Source organism: Barbus barbus, assembly GCF_936440315.1.
Source record: "Barbus barbus genome assembly, chromosome: 11".
NCBI lineage: Eukaryota > Metazoa > Chordata > Actinopteri > Cypriniformes > Cyprinidae > Barbus > Barbus barbus.
The window spans coordinates 29,506,384-29,526,563 of record NC_136739.1 but is presented as its reverse complement, the minus strand read 5'-3'; the positions used below and the strand labels follow the sequence as shown (position 1 = coordinate 29,526,563).

Sequence of the window (20,180 nt, the reverse complement as noted above, 5' to 3'; positions counted from 1 at the left end):
GAATTATACTTGAACATTTTGAATCTATTGGCTTCAATGGAAATACATAAATATGAAAAAAATAAGAAATATTTTTTTAAAGTAATAAAAATGTGATAAAAATATTTATTCTCTTTATTACAGAATAATAAAAAATATATATCGTTATAATACAAAAGAATAAATATCATATAAATAGAATAAAATAATATAAAATATAAAAAACGATTGGGAAATAATATAGATATAAATAAATATTAATTTAAATAAATAAATATAAAATCATTATAAAATATATCAAAATTATATTTTAAATATTTTATACATATATTATAATTATTATATTATCTCAATTAAATATATTCTAATGTTTTATATAATAGTATTTTTTTTCTATACCACCCAGTCCTACTGAACCCCACCTCTGCCTGCCACAGGCACCATAGACTCGGAGTGATCTGCTCCCTCCAGACTGAAGCCCTTGATGGCAGTGAGCATAGAGATCACCACGTAGGATTGGTATGGAGAACAGGTTCTGTTATCAGCGCTCAGTTTGAACCCAGTCGCACAGGCGCAGCTGAACAGGCCACCGGGACGAGGCAGACACAATTGCTCACACGTCCCCACGTTATTACTGCAGCCGTTAGACGAGCCTGCTGAGGCTATGGGGAGACAGACAGAAAGACAAACAGCAGATAATGAGAATGAGAGACAGACATTTAATACTGCAAATATATGAAACCGTAAGAGTACATGATACCGACTCATATCTATCTATTCTGGTAATATATACACATTCCTGGTGCATATCAGTGTGTAGCAGTACTGATATATTGGGACTCTGCTTTGCTAGCACTTCCAGATCTTACTGGAAGCACTTATACAATAGACGGCGTTCACAGCCTTGGAGAATGAACATGTGCACTGAACACCAAACAAAGGGACACTGATTCTTCTCTGCATAAAGCTGAGTGTCCCCCTGAGGCAGAGGGGAACTAATTGGTAAACTGATATCCTATTGAAAGTCATTCATCCCTCTCTGGTAATTGCTACACGGCCATCAAGGTTACGATGACTTCCAGAAAAGACCACTCTACGTCAACCGCAGAATGAACCAGAGATAAATGTTAAAAAATTGGCATGCCTCAGCAATTTGAGGTTCAATTGCAGCAATTTAGCTTATCAGCTGCACACACTACAAAACCAACTGCTACCTTGATCAATATAATCAAAGAACATTCATGTACGTCACAGCATTTTTTTCTTCAGAATTGAAATTAATCCAAATGAAAAAATTTGATTATTTTACTTAACATTTGCGTCCTTTGTTGTTTTATGCTTATTAGAATTCACATCCGAAAAAATTATGCCAATAAAGTACTTTAAATTGAATTGATATTAATTAAAAATGCACTATTTTACCCAACATTTCTGTGAGAGGTGTAGTTTTATGTGTATTAGAGTTCACACTGTTAGCTTAGCAACATGCTAACAATGTCTAAAGCTGTATATTGTTCTATATGTATGTGTGTGTGACCCTGGACCACAAAACATAAGTCATAAGTCGCACGGGTATATTTGTAGCAATAGCTAACAATACATTGTATGGATCAAAATTATAAATTTTTCTTTTATTGACCCGTATGACTGGTTTTGTGGTCTAGGGTCACATATATATGTATATATGTATAAATATATGATTATTTTTAAACGTATATTTCATTACTTTGCAGCTTATTTTAATAATAAAAAATGAAACTGTTGTTCGTTACTGTCAACTAGTATTTCTTTTGGCTTGTTATTGCTTGTTTTCTGTATAATTTGGTAATATTGTATGCAAAAAAAATCATGCCAATAAAGTACTTTAAACTGAATTGAAATTAATTAAAAATGGGCTATTTTTCACTATTACTATTAACATTTGTGTGTAGTTGTATGTTTATTAGCGTTCATGTTGTTAGCTTAGCAACATGATCTGTCAGTCCTCTATCGTATGTGTCTTTTTGTGTCCTTCTTTGGTTTGTTTCCTGTCCTTGTTAAGTGTGATTATTAGTTAATTCCATCCAGCTGTGTTTTAGTTATTATCTGTGATTTATCCCTTGTATTTAAGTCCTGTCTGTTCAGTTAGATTTCGTCTGGTCTACTCGTTACTCCCCGGTGTTTCTGTGTGTCAGCCTTGCCCTGCCCTGTTTTAAATACCACTGCATAACTGCCCTGTTTGTATTTATTAAAGACCGTTCATTTGAGTTTCATCCTCATCTTCGTGTTCATCGTTCATCCCTGCTGTGACATGTCTTGATAAATGTCTAATTTTTATATACAGGTCCTTTTCAAAAAATTAGCATATTGTGATAAAGTTCATTATTTTCTGTAATGTACTGATAAACATTAGACTTTCATATATTTTAGATTCATTACAACACAACTGAAGTAGTTCAAGCCTTTTATTGTTTTAATATTGATGATTTTGGCATACAGCTCATGAAAACCCAAAATTCCTATCTCAAAAAATTAGCATATTTCATCCGACCAATAAAAGAAAAGCGTTTTTAATACAAAAAAAGTCAACCTTCAAATAATTATGTTCAGTTATGCACTCAATACTTGGTCGGGAATCCTTTTGCAGAAATGACTGCTTCAATGCGGCGTGGCATGGAGGCAATCAGCCTGTGGCACTGCTGAGGTGTTATGGAGGCCCAGGATGCTTCGATAGCGGCCTTAAGCTCATCCAGAGTGTTGGGTCTTGCGTCTCTCAACTTTCTCTTCACAATATCCCACAGATTCTCTATGGGGTTCAGGTCAGGAGAGTTGGCAGGCCAATTGAGCACAGTAATACCATGGTCAGTAAACCATTTACCAGTGGTTTTGGCACTGTGAGCAGGTGCCAGGTCGTGCTGAAAAATGAAATCTTCATCTTTTCAGCAGATGGAAGCATGAAGTGCTCCAAAATCTCCTGATAGCTAGCTGCATTGACCCTGCCCTTGATAAAACACAGTGGACCAACACCAGCAGCTGACATGGCACCCCAGACCATCACTGACTGTGGGTACTTGACACTGGACTTCAGGCATTTTGCCATTTCCCTCTCCCCAGTCTTCCTCCAGACTCTGGCACCTTGATTTCCGAATGACATGCAAAATTTGCTTTCATCCGAAAAAAGTACTTTGGACCACTGAGCAACAGTCCAGTGCTGCTTCTCTGTTCAAAAGTGGCTTGACCTGGGGAATGCGGCACCTGTAGCCCATTTCCTGCACACGCCTGTACACGGTGGCTCTGGATGTTTCTACTCCAGACTCAGTCCACTGCTTCCGCAGGTCCCCCAAGGTCTGGAATCGGTCCTTCTCCACAATCTTCCTCAGGGTCCGGTCACCTCTTCTCGTTGTGCTGCGTTTTCTGCCACACTTTTTCCTTCCCACAGACTTCCCACTGAGGTGCCTTGATACAGCACTCTGGGAACAGCCTATTCGTTCAGAAATTTCTTTCTGTGTCTTACCCTCTTGCTTGAGGGTGTCAATGATGGCCTTCTGGACAGCAGTCAGGTCGGCAGTCTTACCCATGATTGCGGTTTTGAGTAATGAACCAGGCTGGGAGTTTTTAAAAGCCTCAGGAATCTTTTGCAGGTGTTTAGAGTTAATTAGTTGATTCAGATGATTAGGTTAATAGCTTGTTTAGAGAACCTTTTCATGATATGCTAATTTTTTGAGATAGGAATTTTGGGTTTTCATGAGCTGTATGCCAAAATCATCAATATTAAAACAATAAAATGCTTGAACTACTTCAGTTGTGTTGTAATGAATCTAAAATATATGAAAGTCTAATGTTTATCAGTACATTACAGAAAATAATGAACTTTATCACAATATGTTAATTTTTTTAAAAGGACCTGTATACATTTTTTAATTCAATAGCAGCTTATTTTAATACAGTTTTTTTAAACTGTTGTTTGTTATTATCATTATCAGCATCCCTGCTGAAAAAACAAGCATATGCTGGTTAGGCATGTTTTGAAGCATGGTAGCTGGTTTGAGCTTGTTTAAATTGGTCCTTAGTTGGTCAAGTTGGTTTTGAGCTGGTTATAAGCCCAGCACTTGACCAGCTTAAACCATGCTTCAAAACATACCTAACCAATATATGCTGTTATATATTTTTAACTTGTCATCACTTGTTTTGCTTATTAGAGCACCAAACTCCACTGTAATCAATTATGCATATTCTGTGCACTTTGTGTAGGAGGAGCTATTTAGGAGGAGCTATCATATATATATATATATATATATGATGTGTGGAGTGCGTGCGTCATAGTGCAGAGATTTGTATGAACAGAACCATTATGCTATAAGTATTTGTTTTTAGTATTTATTATACTCACAGTCTCTGTAGTGCACTTTGAGTACTCTGAGACCGGCCACGTTATCCCGCATTACGACTCGGTTGAGTCCGGTGGCTTTGTCGACGCGTTCAATCACCTCAAAGTCTCGATCTGTGAAGTACAGGTAGGAGTCGTATACGGCCACACCCCACGGATGGGACAGTCCATTCACCATAGTGATGCGGTTTGATCCATCGGGATCACCGCGCTCGATCTGAAACATAGAAGAAACAGTTGCAGAGTTTGAGTTTTAATTTGGTGGAGGTATGTAACGGGTGTCAAAACTAAATAACGACCTATATGGGCTCTAAGGTGGATGCAAAAATACATAAATAAATGTATATACATAAGTATTATAGTAAATAATACTCAACAGGGACATATCAGTTTAATCAAAAGTGGGTAACAACATTTATAATATTACAAAAGATTTCTATTTCTAATCAATTCAGTTTTTTTGAACTTCCAAAGCTGCATATTAGAATGATTTCTGAAGCATCATGCGTCACTGAAGACTGGAGAAAATTCAGCTTTGCATCACAGAAGTAAACTACATTTTAAAATAAATTTAAACAGCACCCAGTTATTTAAAATTGTATTAATATTTCATTAATATTATCTGTTTTTACTGTATTTTTGGTCAAATAAACTCAGCTTTGGTGAACATAAGATATATTTTTCTACATTGATGTTGCTGACGGCCATACCACGCCAGTTCCTGTAACGGCCCAGTAGAGCTTGTTCTCTCTGATGTCTATGGTTATGAACTCCACATGTTCCAGATTACGGGTGAAGAGGATGGCTGCATTGGAGCCGTCCATATCTGCTGATGCCACCTTGGCTGGGATCCCACTCTCTGTTCCCTGATCTGTCCAGTACATCTTTCTAAAACAAAGACAGATCATCACTAAACAGAATAGCATTATGTATGCAAAACCATAACATCTGGGAAATAGTGCTTATTTCATGCTTATACTAGTATATAATCTAAGGACTGATCATGACTAGTTTTAAGTTGACTTGTTTAGTGAGCTCCTGGCAGATGACATTAAATCAGCTGGAGCTTGTTGAATTTGGGGATCAGGGTTAATGCCAGACTTCTGCTTATCTGGACTTACCCACGTGCCGGATCCAGCGCAATGCCAGCGGGAGCTCCTGCACCAGTAGGTGAGCCGTTGTTAGTGATGAGAGTCTTTCTGTACTGAATCTCTCCTTTTAGCCTGAGAACCTGAAACAAATCAGATTGGGGTTGTCTAGTCAAAATAACAGTACCAGTGACATTTCTCAATAATTGTTACCAATTTAAATACCACTGCATAACTAACACAAAAACTAATACAAAAATAGAGAACAAAGAAACAAGTTACAAGCAGTACAACAAAGAAAACAGTACAAATTAAATTTGTAGAAGTATCAAGTATTCAAGTAAATATTCAATAATTGAAGCCAAATGCACGTCTAATATTTTGACATATTGTATTTTTGTTTTGCCTGTTTACATTTACTCGAGACAAACTGGCAGTGTTTACATTAATATGAGTACTACATCTATGTATTTTTGTGTTGAAAGCAATGATTTTCATTTTCATCATTTTTAACTTGGATCTTCTTGTTTCCAGTGTTATTTTAGTATTATTTATATACTAAATATTTATTATTATTAAAATTACCTTTTTTCATATTTTCAGTTTACACTTTAATTTTAGTAATAGTTTTTAAGTTTTAGTATTGTGCTTTTGTCTTTTTTTAAATGTTTTATTTACTTTAATTTGTCTTTTTTCAACTTTAGTTTTAGCAACTTCACTTTCAATTTTATTTATCATTTTTAAGTTTTTTTTTTTTTTTTTTTTACAAATTTTTAAAACATTTTGTTACCGATTACAACACTGCTTTAGCACATAGATCTACTGGTTACAAGACCTAAACTAGTTTTTTAACATTGATAAAACTGATGTGTTTAAACTATTCTTCAGAAATCTTCAGCATGTAGAAATAACCCTCAGCCCTGACAAGAACAATTTATGATGCAGGGGAATGAGTCTTGCCAACCTCTATAGACTGTGATGCAGGGTTGGAGTAGTACAGGTTCTGAGACATCCAGTCCAGAGCCAGTCCGACAGGGGACCCCAGGATGGCTGCTGGTGCGAACTCGGTTCTGTTGGTACCATCTGACTTTACTCGATGAATCTCCCCCTGTGCAGATAAATAAGATACAATTAATAGACAAACGTTTAGCATTCAAAACACCTGTTAACTAGTTAAAATTAATGATACAACTCGTTTGAGATGAGTGTTTATATGATTTACCGGATGTTCCACCCAATAGATCATCTGCTCAGCGTCATCAAAGTCGACGTCATATCCATTCAGCAGCCCGGCGACCGGCACCATGGCGTCATTGCTCTTGTCATTCGGGTTGAGTGGGATGCCGTAAATGATGCTGTCTCTCACCACCACCAGGAATGGATCCTCAACTGCAAAGTCATCAGCCATAATTCATATGGTATTCATAAAAATCATAATAATGGGGCACATCTTATTTTCAACCAAACAATTACGCCATGTGAAATAATTAAATGATTTCAATTTTGTGTGAACTGTTCCTGTAAGCAAGCGCACAGATGCCTATCCTTGAGAAAAATAAGTACACTTTAGCATATTTTTATAAGAGCACTTATTAAGGAATTAAAATATCTTAAAATAAATACAAACTCAATGTAATGTAATGTGTTTGGATACCTAAGTGCATGTTATCCCAGGTGAAAAAAAGTACACTTTTGTACTAAAAATATATTTAGTCACCATTTGTAGTACACTTGAGCGTAATAGTGCATGAAAGATGGTTCAAGTGTACTACAAGTGGTAACTAAATACATTTTTAAATACAAAAGTGTTAAAAGTGCATTTTAATTCATATTCATTGTGTCCCAAAATTGCACAGTTAGATTATCTTAAGTTTATTTTAAGAAGTACTAAAGAATAATTTTTAGTATATTAAGTACAAAATTAGTGTGCAAAAATAGAGCACTTTAAGTACATTATGGAAGTGCACTTGTTTTTCACCAGGGATGTGCAATTAAATTAAATGGATTATAGTTTCAATTTATATTAAATGCAGTTAGTCGAACTTAAGATCGATTTTTTGACTCACTTTAGTAGGACTTAAGTGCATCTTTATATGTTATTTTAAAATTACATATAAAGTACATTTAAGTGGTCTTTTATTTCAGTAATATTTTCTGCAAGTTATTTATTATTTATTTTTTTAAATATACTTTTAAGATTTGAAGTACACTACAAGTACCCATTCAATACTTAAGCACACATATTTTTCACAATGGATAGCACAGATTCCCAGAATTAGGTATCATCTCGTTGCATTTAGTTTTGCAGATATGAGATACTGGTGAAAAAGACTTTGCAGAGTAAACATCGCTGTGTCAGCACAGTTGATTGCGATAAACAGCCCATTCAATCACCGTTTGTCTGGATTAATTGTTAAACTCTCATGGTAGAATGCACTTGACAGCGCTAACAAAGGCTGAAACCTGAGCACGGTTGAGAGTTTGCCCTAAGAGAATGTTAAGGGCTTCTTAAGGCTAAAGGCCTCTTGCACGCTTTCATCCGTTACCGTCAGCTGAGCTAAGGCCTTTATAATAGTAAATGTTTGCCTCTGCAAAGAAGCTTCTAAGTAAATCGAAAATGGGTTGCTGTTGACAAGTTTTCATTCCCCTGAAATCTATATCCAATTTTAACAGAACATTCATTCTCTGTGAAGTAGATTAAATGGACAGAGGCCAGTGTTAAAGACATAGACACGTGCATTATTCATTAAAACAGCCACAAGCAGGAATAAACTGTTAAACTCATTGCATTAATTTATCTTGTCCATTAAAGTCCTTTTAGATACAATGGTTTGCGTCAACCTCTTTCCCTCAACAAAAACCCAATAGGATTTTTCCATTGGCTTTTGGCCAATGACCAACAAAATTCTGATTCTTACAGGTTTAATTCATTAAGAAAATCTTTACAAATGAACCCAACTTTTATTAAAATTAAAGCCTACATACAACAACCAGAAGCAAAAATCTGAAGTTACACTACATTTTGGCAACTTGACTTCATTAAGTTTACTGACAGCTCTTTCAATCTCTATTTTAAAGTTGGAAAGTTTGAGTTGGAATGGTTCGCAAGAGCAAGATTATAAACACTGCGAGGGGGTAAAAGATGAATAGTTTGATGTAATGCTATTTAATGTCCCTAATAACCTCTGTAGTACCATTTAGCCACTTGATAGCAACTGTTTTATTCAAGATATATAAAAGCTTAAAAAAGCACAAGTGGGGTATTTCTGATTTATTTATTTTTTGTAGAATAAAATATCTTGTGAAAATATCTTGAGCTTGTTTTAACCACAGACCATATTTCAGGCATTTAAACAAAAACCCATTAAAGAAACGGAAGTGCAAACACTCATTTCCGGGTTTTAGGACTAATTTAAACAGCACTCCATATTGACCGATAATTCTGGCAGATTGAGTGTAGATTTCAATATTCCTAAGTGAATTTTCTGCAGAAATGTTTTTAGCATGTATGTAAAACTGGCATATAAAAGCTGAAATTTATTGCACATCTCTTTGGCTATCATGCTAAAAATATCTGTAATATAAACTTAACTCAAAGGGAAAATAAGATTATTTTTCTTGCCCCATTGGCAGATATTTTTTCTTGTTTTAAGCATTAAAGTGCCCCTATTGTGGGTTATGAAAGGTTCATATTTTGGTTTTGGGAGTCCCTAACAACAGGTTGACATGCATGCAAGGTCAAAAAACACTTTCATTGTCTTATAATATGCATTTATTTTTACCTTACTTGCTCAATGACTCCCAAACGATTCGTTCAACGATTAATTTTTTCAAACCCCTCCTTTGCATGACGCTAATCTGCGGTGATATGTCTGATTGGTCTCATTTTCATTTCATCATGCCTGTAATGCCTGATCAAGCAGTGTTTGTGAGCTCAGTGCTGCTTTGTGTACAGCGTTCCCGGGGAAACCGCTATTTTTACCGCTCCAAAAGTGGCACCTAGTGGCAAAGAATGAATTTGGATTTTCATTCAGACCAAGGCAAAAAGACCAACAAGTGGGCGGGCAATATGCTAATGTTTCATGTTGACGTCAACATGAAACCGCTTGGGATTCATTTTAAAGGGGTCATCGGATGCCCATTTTCCTCAAGTTGATATGATTCTTTAGGATCTTAATGAAAAGTCTATAACATACTTTGGTTCAAATTTCTCAATGGTAGTGTAAAAAACACCCGGTCAAAATCAGCTGTTTTCAGCAAGCTGTATTAGTCCATGTCGCTTTAAATGCTAATGAGCTCTGCTGACCACGCCCCCCTCTTCCATGGGACTGTAAACTTCAGCCGCGAAACTGGCTAACAGAGTCAACTCTTTCTTTTGAGAGATGAAAACTTTATACACGGTGCACTTTCAGATTTAAAACTTGGCAGGAGGTTTTCATTCACTTAGAGCTGTGTTTCGCACTGCATGAAAGGTCATTTTCAAAAATCCATAATAGGGGCACTTTAATATTTGTACTGTAAAATGAGATAAAAATACTAAGGAAATAATTTTTTGCAGTGCAAACACAGGAAACCCTTAGCCTTAGTGGTCATTCACACAGAATAAGTTCTTTTCTTTGAAAAATGTGAGACACAGACTCGTTCTTTAAAAGTTCAACTAACTTTAACTTGAGCACCATGATTTTATAATGGCATGCTGCCATGTGGGAGACGTGTGAAAATGCTTTCTGTGTGATCATGAGAAACTGTGCTCTCAAATATTCAGCTGATGTATCTCGTACCTCTAGCGCATGTGAACTGGTCAGCGGCGAGAGTCCATCCAGACGGACAGGCACAGGAGTAGAACCTGGGACCGATCGCTGACAGCAGACAGATGTGAGTGCAGGGGCTCGAACGGGGGTCACAGGGGTTATAACCTGCAGGAAAAAACACATCAAAACTTTGAAGTCAATATGAAATCAGTATTGCCCCGTTTTCCTTTTATAACATTTTAATGTGTACAATTCATTGGTGCATGTTATTCTAAAAGATGTTATTCTTGGATTGATTCAGCACTTTTCAAACCTTTTTTCTTATCATAGTGACTTCCAGAAATGCTTTTTTATTTTTTTAAATCAGCTGTATTTAATCCTGGCAATAACACTTTTCTCCTCAGGTAGCAGCTAGTGGATCTGGCTGTATTTCAGGCTTGTGATCAGTGTTGTACCTGCAGGCTGTCGGGCAGGATGAAGTGCCACCAGACCCATGGGCTGGGGCAGATTATACAGCATCACTGTCTGGTTCTGTCCGTGCCACTTGTTGGCCCGGATCACGCGGTTGACGTATCTATCGGTCCAATAGACAAAATCCTCAAAAATGGTTATTGCGTGGGGATGTTGCAGTACCTTTTCATTCAGAAACAAGAGGTGTTTTATTTATTCACACAATAAATATGAAAATAATTTTTTAAGATACTTAGGCTTGAAATACACTTCATGCAAGTATGCAAATACAGATACATTGCATTACAAACTACAGTTTCTTTTGCATGCATTTAAACGCATCACAAGGACATGCAAGGGTTTGCAAAAGTAATGCTCTGCCTTGTGACCAAAAATGGCATCTAATGTAGACCCATTAGAAATTCAGAAAAGCAGTTCTAGCTGTGCTTCTGCTTGATTTTCAAATTTTTCATAAAATTAAAACTCAATTAATTGCCTTGTGCATCTGTGTTCATGTACTTATGACTACATTTTGGGCTTAATATTCAAATAATGTCTTCCCACTATATATAACTGCTGGCTTCAAATCCCAAATATTCAATATCTGAAATATTCAAAAATATATTTTCTTCCTTGTTATTTTTGTCTTGTTTTCAAGTACAAATATCTAAACTTTTATATATCAGCATACATTTACTTCTGATGCAAAATAAAGTGAGTTTATGATTAAATCAAGAAAAATAAAAACAATTTAATCGGAAATCAAGCCTAATCTTCTTGCACTGGCAGATATTTTTTCTTCTTATCAGCAAAAACTTGCTTGATTTTTATGAAAAGTCTTGTTTTCTGAAAAATGTATCACAATTAAGTTTTAAGGCTAAGAAAATAAACTTGTTTTCTGTTTGAATTAATTGGCAGATATTTATGGAAGCCAATTTGTGCCATTGGAAATTTTTTGAAACATTTTTTCTCGCAAATGCGATTTTTGTGAGACAATTGTGACTTTACATCTCGCAATTCTGTCTTTTTTCGCAGTCATAAAATTAGAATTGCTAGACAAACTCGCAATTCTGAGAAATAAAGTCAGATTTGTGCGATATAAACTCACAATTGTGCTATAAAGTCAGAATTGCAAGACATTGCAAGACTCTTTGTATCTCACAATTGCGACTTTATTATAAATTTATTATAATTCTCAAAATTAAATCTCACAATTGCGACTTTATATCATGCAATTCTGACTTTATACCTCTCAAATTGAGAATTTATATGATGCAATTCTGAAAAAAGTTATAAGCTAAAAGGTCACAATTACTTTTTTAATTCAGTGGTGGAAACTGGCTTCCATGGATATTTGTTCTTGTTTACAGTAAAAACTCACTTAATTCTGATACATATTTGAGAAAACAAGACTTCTTATATTATGACATTTTGCATTTTAAGTAAATTTTTCTTGATTTAAGAAAGTTTATACTGGAAAACAAGACAAAAACTCTGAGAAAGAGCATCATTTTTGCAGTCTGCAATGCTACAGTATCATATTCATAAACATAAATGAGTACATAAAACAAAAGGTCTCACCAAATCACTGGCCAACACTTGTTTTCGGTTCTTTCCATCGTAATCACAGTAGTCGATAAAGTCTAAGTAAGCGTCTGTAAAGTAAAGTAGGTTGTTGGGGTAGTCAATAGTTAAGCCATTGGGCCAATAAAGTTTGTTGCTGATGATCGTGGTCCTTAATTTCCCATCCATGCTGGCTCTCTCAATACGAGGATTTCTGCCCCAGTCTGTCCAAAACATCAGGTGTGTGCTGAAATACATAAAAATGGATTTCATTTTTAACCTCTGGTCATTCAAATTCATTTTCATATACATGTTATTTGGTCACTGATCTTACTTGTTTCTAGGGTCTACTACCAGACCTCTTGGATTGGTCACGTTTTCACTAATCAGCACCGTTCTGTGAGAACCGTCCAGTTTGGACACCTCTATGGTCTCCAAAATATAGTCTGTCCAGTATAAGTTTCTGCCAACCCAGTCGACGGCGAGACTCTCGGTAACGGTCACTCCACTGTCAAAGATCTGCCCGGGAAGACAAATGATGTTTTAGGGTTAAATGTTGGTCATGTTGACTGTAAGGGTGCCAGTGGCGTTCGTGTCACTCACCACGGTGCGGTCAGTCCCATTTTTGTGAGCGCTCCATATTCTGTCCTGGGTGGTGTCAGACCAGTAAATACGATCCGTAACTGAGTCAAAATCCACTGCCACAATATTACGGCCGTCACGGACTAGAGACCGAATAACGTTTGGCTGTGCGAGGATGTCATCTGATACAATCTGATTCCGACTGGCCACTAGGAGCAAGGCCTCTCGAGATCCTGTCAGATTGAGAAAGAGAGAATAGAATAATGTAAAATATTATGACAATTTTAAATAGCTTTTTATATTTAAGTTTTCAGTTTTAGTCTGCAGTGTCACATGGTCCTTCAGAAATCATTCTAATATGCTGATTAGGTGCCCAAATAAACGGAAAGCTCAAAAGAACAGCATTTATTTGAATTTTTTTTTCTAACATTTAACATTTTTTGAAACATTTACTGTTACTTTCGATCAATTTAATGTGTCCTTGCTGAATCAATTTTTTAATTTCTTAAAAAAAAATCATATTGACCCCAAACTTTTAAAAATTAGTGTAAATATTAAAAAATAAATAAATAATATATATATATATATATTTATTTTTTTACAGACAAACATCTCTTTTGGTAACTATTTCGATGCATTCAAACAATTTGTCAGCAATTATTTCACTGTCTTTCTGACTGTTACATAACATTTTTTTTTATAAAAAATTTAATTAAATTTAAAAGTGCACAATTTATTTTTGTATATAAAACACAATCCTTTAGGCTTTCACAATCACGAGAAACAATTCAGTCAATAATAAAATATTTCAAATAACATTTTAAATATTTAAGTGTTTAAAATATTTTAATAAATATATAATTAAAAAAAACATAATTTCTCATTTAACTATTTTGGAAATATCAGAATAATTGTTAAGTCATCAAAACTATGAAATAACTATGAAAGTATTAAAATTATGAATTGACCGAAATGTTAAACAACATTTTGATGCTTATAATTCAATATCCAGTCAAATTCAATTCAAATTAAATTTTTAATAAAAAAATAAATAAACCTTCAAGCGTAATCCTTTAGATCAAAAGGCTTTCACAAGGATGAGAAACAAAATTCAGTCAAGAGTGTCCAACTTTTGACTGGCAGTCAGTGTTTTGTGCTTCATATTTGGGTCGCAATATGTGATTATAATTTAAAGCACGCCGTTATCACAAAATATATCAAATAACCTTGACAGGACTAGAAATGAATCCAAACAGGTGTCAGCTCTCAGTTATAAAACCATGCAAGAAATATCTGACATGGCCAAATAGAAGTATAAAAAAAGAGTGCCGTTGAAAAGCATCATTCAGAAAGAAGACGAGGTATATCGGATGACAGCATTTTTCACCAGGTTATCTCGAGGGAATGGGCTCTTGTCAGCGGCTGAGCTCATAAACAACCCTTTGTTTGGTGATTACCACCTAATTACCCCCATAAGAAAGTTTGTGACTGACATATATGTTATTCATCTTATCTGTGGTAATCCGAGAGGCTGAGCAGGTCCAGTTGGCCTCCGGAGTCCGATCGTAGCTCCACTCCACTAATATCTGTCTTAGCACTGTCAGAGATCACAAAGCACAAACCTGAGGCCTTGCAGGTGCGTCCGTCTGCCTCTAGAGTGTATCCGTCCTGACAATGGCAGCGGAAGGAGCCTCTCTCGTTGAAGCAGTGCTGACTGCAGACGCCCGGAGGATGGCATTCATCGAGATCCTCGCACGTCTTTGAGTCGTTACTCAGCTGGAAGCCCATAGGACAAGTGCATTGGGCTCCAAACGGGCCCTGGATGCAGCCGTGAGTGCAGCCCGCATTGTTATCCGAGCAGCTCTCCTGATCTATGAGGAAGCAGAAACATTTACATGAATGACAAAGGAAAGAAAAAGCATGCATGAAGACGCAAGGTATTCTGGGAACATGCTTAGCACAACCATTAAACAGGAGGAGTACTAAGGCTGGGCAATATCTGTATATAAATCTGTATATTTATACATTTAGTTTAAAATTGCCTAAAAGGTGTTTTGTTTTCATTCCGATGAATCATTTTTGTGCCCAAACAACCAGTTTAATATATTTTAAATGTTTAATAATATCAGTGTTATTATAGTTAACTAAAACCATGAGAGAAAGAAAAATTTGTTGCTTGAAATAAGAAAGAAGGGGAAAAAAAACTTTTCGGCTAGTTGCCAAGGAAATATTTCAGATTTTCCTTTAGTTTATCTTGATGTACTAAAATAACCTAAACTAAAACTAAAATAAAAATATTCTATATACATATAAAAAAAACTAAAATTAAAAGCGTAAAATATAAAACTAAAACTATTCAAATTATTAATAAAAACTATAATAGTATCTCATTGACGCTACAATCAGACTGATGCAAAAAGTACAATACAGTAAAAAATTATTATTTAAAAAATTACATTAATTATTCAGAAATAGGTTTAAAACCTACTTTTACGAACTAGTCCCTGGTTTTTCGCTCAATCTCGATCAAACCTCTGCAGTAATAATCTCTGGACTCTCTAGATCAATAATTATCAAAAAAATGATAAATTGAAAATTGATAAATCAAAAAATGTTGAATTTTGTCCTATTTTGTGCTATAATTAGCTAATTTAAAAAGGGGGCGTGGCCACATAACCATAAACCCATAAAACCTAAACAAAAACTTTAAACTTTACAAAAGTTGGTGAAAACATGTGTCAGATGACTGTTAACAAGCATGAAAAGTTTCATGGAGATCGGACCATAGGTGGCCCTATAAAAGTTAAAAAGGCCTCAAAAACACAGAATTTCTCTAGTAAATGACCTCCAATTGCAATAAAATGTTCATATATTCATTCATACACTATATCTTCATATAATATGATAGATCTCCTCATTCTGAACAACTTTGCCTCTAGGATCACTGCTGTCAATCCAACCGTTCTTTAAATATTGGAGATTATTTAAAAAAACTTACTTTTGTTAACAAACCTTAGTTTTTTAACCCAAAATCAATCAAATCAGTGCAGTACTATTCTCTAGACTCTCTAGGTCAATAATTATCAAAAAAATGTTGAATATTTGCATTTGGACGACCATAAAACGGTCACTTTATAATATGTTCTTTACATAGTGTACCCAAAGAACTAAAATCCTAAAAGAAAGCCTTCAACTTCTCTCAATGATGCATGATTTCATTTTAAAAAAGCATGCAAAATTTAAGAGAGATTGGGCAAAAAATAACACTTTAATAGTTATAAAGCTTAAAACACAGTGTTGTATGATAAATTCCAATTTATAACCACTAGATGGCAGCGGAAGACCACTAATAGGCTTATTAAACACTAAAACAATACTGTTAATAGGTTTTCTTATGCAGATATTATAAAATCACTGTTATAACATTTAAAATCACTTTTAATTAAAGTTTAACATTTTGTTCATATAGATATGTCAGTTTTTACAATTTTGCCATATTATGATCACAGAGAAACCTGAAAATGACATATAAACTCTTAAAATCTGAAGACTTGCAATAAGTTTTGTCACCTATCACTTGTTTCAAAATTTATATTAAAGCATTTTAATTTACAATTTTTAAAAAAGTCACATGGGCAGTTTGGTGAACATTATTGATGGAGGAAACGAATCAATGAATTGGTTCGGCTGTTGGAAAAGGAATCAAACTTACCGATTCTAATGTCGTTTTTGCTACTTGAGTTTCAATAAGAGTAATATTCATGATATTGCTTAATTTTTAAAATCACTGCAAATACATTGTGAATATTCAATATATTGCCCAGCCCTAATGTTTACTGTTGAAATCTAAGCTACTTTGGTGGTTGTGTTCCATTTCTATGGACTAACACATGTAACATATTTCAAAAACAGTACTACACACTACATCTCTAAGTGTCTATAATGCTAACACACACAATCTTGCCATATTTAGACACTCTGATCCTAATTGGACGGTTAGTGAGTACAGCCAGACAGAGATAGATTAGTGCTTCGTGCAGAGGATTGTGGTTGATTAGGGATTTAGCCTACCTGGTAAGGGTTCATCTGTGAGAAGGGAGAGCAACATGGAAGGAAAATCACAGATCATTTCAATGTTAATTTCCAGATTAGCTAAACACATGCATGATTTGACACATGGGATTTATAACACAATACTCCATGTATTTGAATCAACTGACTGACCACAATATCAATAGAAATATTTAAGATTTCAATGTAAATGAATGTTCTGGATTCAAGACAAGTTAAGCTCTAACAAAACATGAATGTGTAACCAAACAACTGCTGGACCTCATTGACTTCCATAGTATGGAGAAAAAATACTAGAGAAGTTAATGGGGACCAGTAACTGTTGGGATACCCACATTCTTCAAAATACCTTCTTTTAGAAAGAAGGAAACTCAAACAGTTTTGAAACAACTTGAGAGTGAGTAAATGATGACAGAATGTTCATTTTTGGGTGAACTATCCCTTAAAGAATATCTGCCTATATATGCAGCTCATTAGGATTTAGAACAAAGCCAAGATGTTTATTAGGGAGCTACCAGCTAAAGACTAATCATCAACTTCTAATCTTAACAAATACTAGTCAATATCTTATACTGCATGCTTTATCTTATACAGTTTATACACTACCATTCAAATACAATTAAAAAAGAAAGAAATTAATACTTTATTCAGCAACAATACATTAAATTGATCAAAGGTGACAGTAAAGACATTAATAATGTTCAAATAAATGCTGTTCTATTAATTTAAAAATCCAATAAAAAATAGTTTCCACAAAAATATTAAGCAGCAAAATTGTTTTTAACACTGATAATAATAATAATAATAAGAAGAAATGTTTATTGAGCAGCATATGAGAATGATTTCTGGAGGATCATGTGACACTGAAGACTGGAGTAATGATGCTGAAAATGAGCTTTGCATCACAGGAATAAATTACATTTTAAAATATATACAAATAGAAAACAGCTATTTTAAACTGTAATAATATTTCACATTTTTACTGTTTTTACTGTATTTTTGATCAAATAAATGTAGCCTTGGTGAGACTTATTTCAAAACCATTAAATAAAAATGCTGCCCCAAACTTTTGAACAGTACCGTACATGTCTTACATACTGTTGTAAATCTGAGTAAAACATATGGCTTACTGCAGAGAGGGGATTCATCGGCGCCGTTGGGACAGTCTGGCGTGTTGTCGCACACCCTGCTGAGGTTAACACACACACTGTGTCCAGGGCACTGCCACTGCCAGCTGGGACAGCGGAACGGCGGCGTGGGACAGTCTCGCTCATCGCTGCCATCCCGACAGTCGTTATCACCGTCACATATCCAGCCACGGAAAACACAGTTCCCATTATCACAGCGGAACTGCGAGGTGGGGCATGTCCGTGGTGGGCACGCGTGGTGCTCGTCTGAGCCATCTTCACAGTCTGGGTGCCCATCACATTCCCAGTTTGAGGGAACACAACTTCCGTCTGACTGGCACTGAAACTCACTCTCGTGGTGACACATGCCGGGCGGCCTCGTGGCTGGAAGGGTCAAAGGTCGTGCTAGCTTAATCTTACGTACATCATAATACAAGCTTCCCGAGGATTATAATAAATGTTCAATTTAATATTCTTTAAGAATGAATCAAGAAGAGGTCCAGGTCATATTCCACTCAAAAAACAAAATTACAATGATTAAATTAAAACTTAGTATTTTGTAACATCTTTAGAAATGTTTTTTCAAAATAATTTTCAATACACTTAAGCACATTTCACCCTACATTTCACTGCTTTAATGCAAAACATTTTGCATTATCAGTACTGTAGGATAAATAAATGTGACCCTGGACCACAAAACCGGTCTTAAGTCACTGAGGTATATTTGTAGCAATAGCCAAAAATACATTGTTTGGGTCAAAATTATAATTTTTTCTTTAATGCCAAAAATCATTAGGATATTAAGTAAAGATCATGTTCCATGAAGACATTTTATAAATTTCCTACTGTAAATATATTAAAACTTAATTTTTGATTAGTAATATGCATTGCTAAGAACTTCATTTGGACAACTTTATTGACGATTTTCTCAATATTTCGATTTTTTTGCAGAAAAAAATTCAGATTCCAGATTTTCAAATAGTTGTATCTCGGCCAAACATTGTCTGATCCTAACAAACCATACATACCATACAATGGAAAGCTTATTTATTCAGCTTTCAGATTATATATATATACACATATATATCAATTTTGAAAAATTGACACTTAAGAATGGTTTTGTGGTCCAGGGTCACAAATGTAATGAATAAAATAAAGTATTCATGCAGTATATGTTTTATCAATTTCACTTTCATTTAAAATAAAAATGATACATTTTTTTTAATTATTGCTACAGTACTTGTGTTAAACAGTTAAAAAAAGACAATTATAACAATGTAAATTTAATAAGATTCACCATTCAGAATAATGGAAATTTTAAATCTATAATTATAAAATGTAAAAAAATTAAGCCATCCAAAATAATGTCACATTGCTAGATCTTTAGTTCATAGGGTGAACAGTGACCTGGAAATGTTTTTGTGAGATTCATTCATTTATAAACTTTATATGTAATGCAACTAATGCATTGTTGAAGATGATCAGAAATAAAAGGCAAATTGAAGATTCATTTGTTTATACTTACGACAACCAGATTCATCCGAGCGATCGTTACAATCAAACACCCCATCACATCGGTAGTAGGAATTGACACACTGATGGCCGTTTGCACACTTAAACTCATACGCTGTGCAGTTGTACACTGATGACCAGAAGAACAAGAATCACTCAGATCAAGAAAAACAACTAAAAACCTGTTTGATCTGATTTAAACTTCCATAAGAGATTTTATTATACCGTTTATATTGTGAAAGATTCTATGCATTCATCTGTGCTTGCACAGCTATTGGTGGGCATGTAATGAACTCTTACCACAGCCGTGTTCATCCGCTCCGTCTGCACAATCTCTGTCTCCATCACACACGTAATTGGGGTCAATGCAGCGGTGGTCCGGACACTGGAACTGACCAGGGTGGCATGTGCCAATCGAATCTAGAAGAAGAGACCATAAGAAAGAAAAGTTCATCGCATGGGATTCTCAGTTATGTTTCATTCAGATGTTTCTCCTAAAATGCCTTAATAGAAATAAAAATGGACACAAAGTTTTCACAAGAATATACAGTGGAATATGACCAGCACAGAGCTCAGATCATTTGGTTATAACACAATTTGATAAGAAATATTTGATTTCATTTTGAGATCTGACTTTTTAATAATATGTATATATATATTATGTATGCTATATTACAAAGCCTTCGAAATG

The 20,180-nt window shown here is 34.9% G+C and overlaps 1 protein-coding gene across 1 annotated transcript in view; it reads right to left on the bottom strand.

Annotated features, from left to right (window-relative positions):
• The window catches only part of LOC306876874 (low-density lipoprotein receptor-related protein 2-like), a gene marked incomplete at its 5' end in the record, with an annotated part of 108,373 nt that overhangs the window by 51,554 nt on the left and 36,639 nt on the right, over positions 1-20,180 (bottom strand). Inside the window, 16 exons of the mRNA XM_079428315.1 lie at positions 402-641; positions 4,349-4,562; positions 5,056-5,233; positions 5,467-5,576; positions 6,398-6,541; positions 6,656-6,822; positions 10,215-10,349; positions 10,640-10,817; positions 12,216-12,444; positions 12,532-12,716; positions 12,801-13,012; positions 14,402-14,650; positions 16,851-16,865; positions 17,981-18,361; positions 19,503-19,619; positions 19,790-19,909. Coding sequence (XP_079284441.1) covers positions 402-641; positions 4,349-4,562; positions 5,056-5,233; positions 5,467-5,576; positions 6,398-6,541; positions 6,656-6,822; positions 10,215-10,349; positions 10,640-10,817; positions 12,216-12,444; positions 12,532-12,716; positions 12,801-13,012; positions 14,402-14,650; positions 16,851-16,865; positions 17,981-18,361; positions 19,503-19,619; positions 19,790-19,909 — 2,874 coding nt within the window. The remainder of the gene's footprint in view (positions 1-401; positions 642-4,348; positions 4,563-5,055; positions 5,234-5,466; positions 5,577-6,397; positions 6,542-6,655; positions 6,823-10,214; positions 10,350-10,639; positions 10,818-12,215; positions 12,445-12,531; positions 12,717-12,800; positions 13,013-14,401; positions 14,651-16,850; positions 16,866-17,980; positions 18,362-19,502; positions 19,620-19,789; positions 19,910-20,180) is intronic.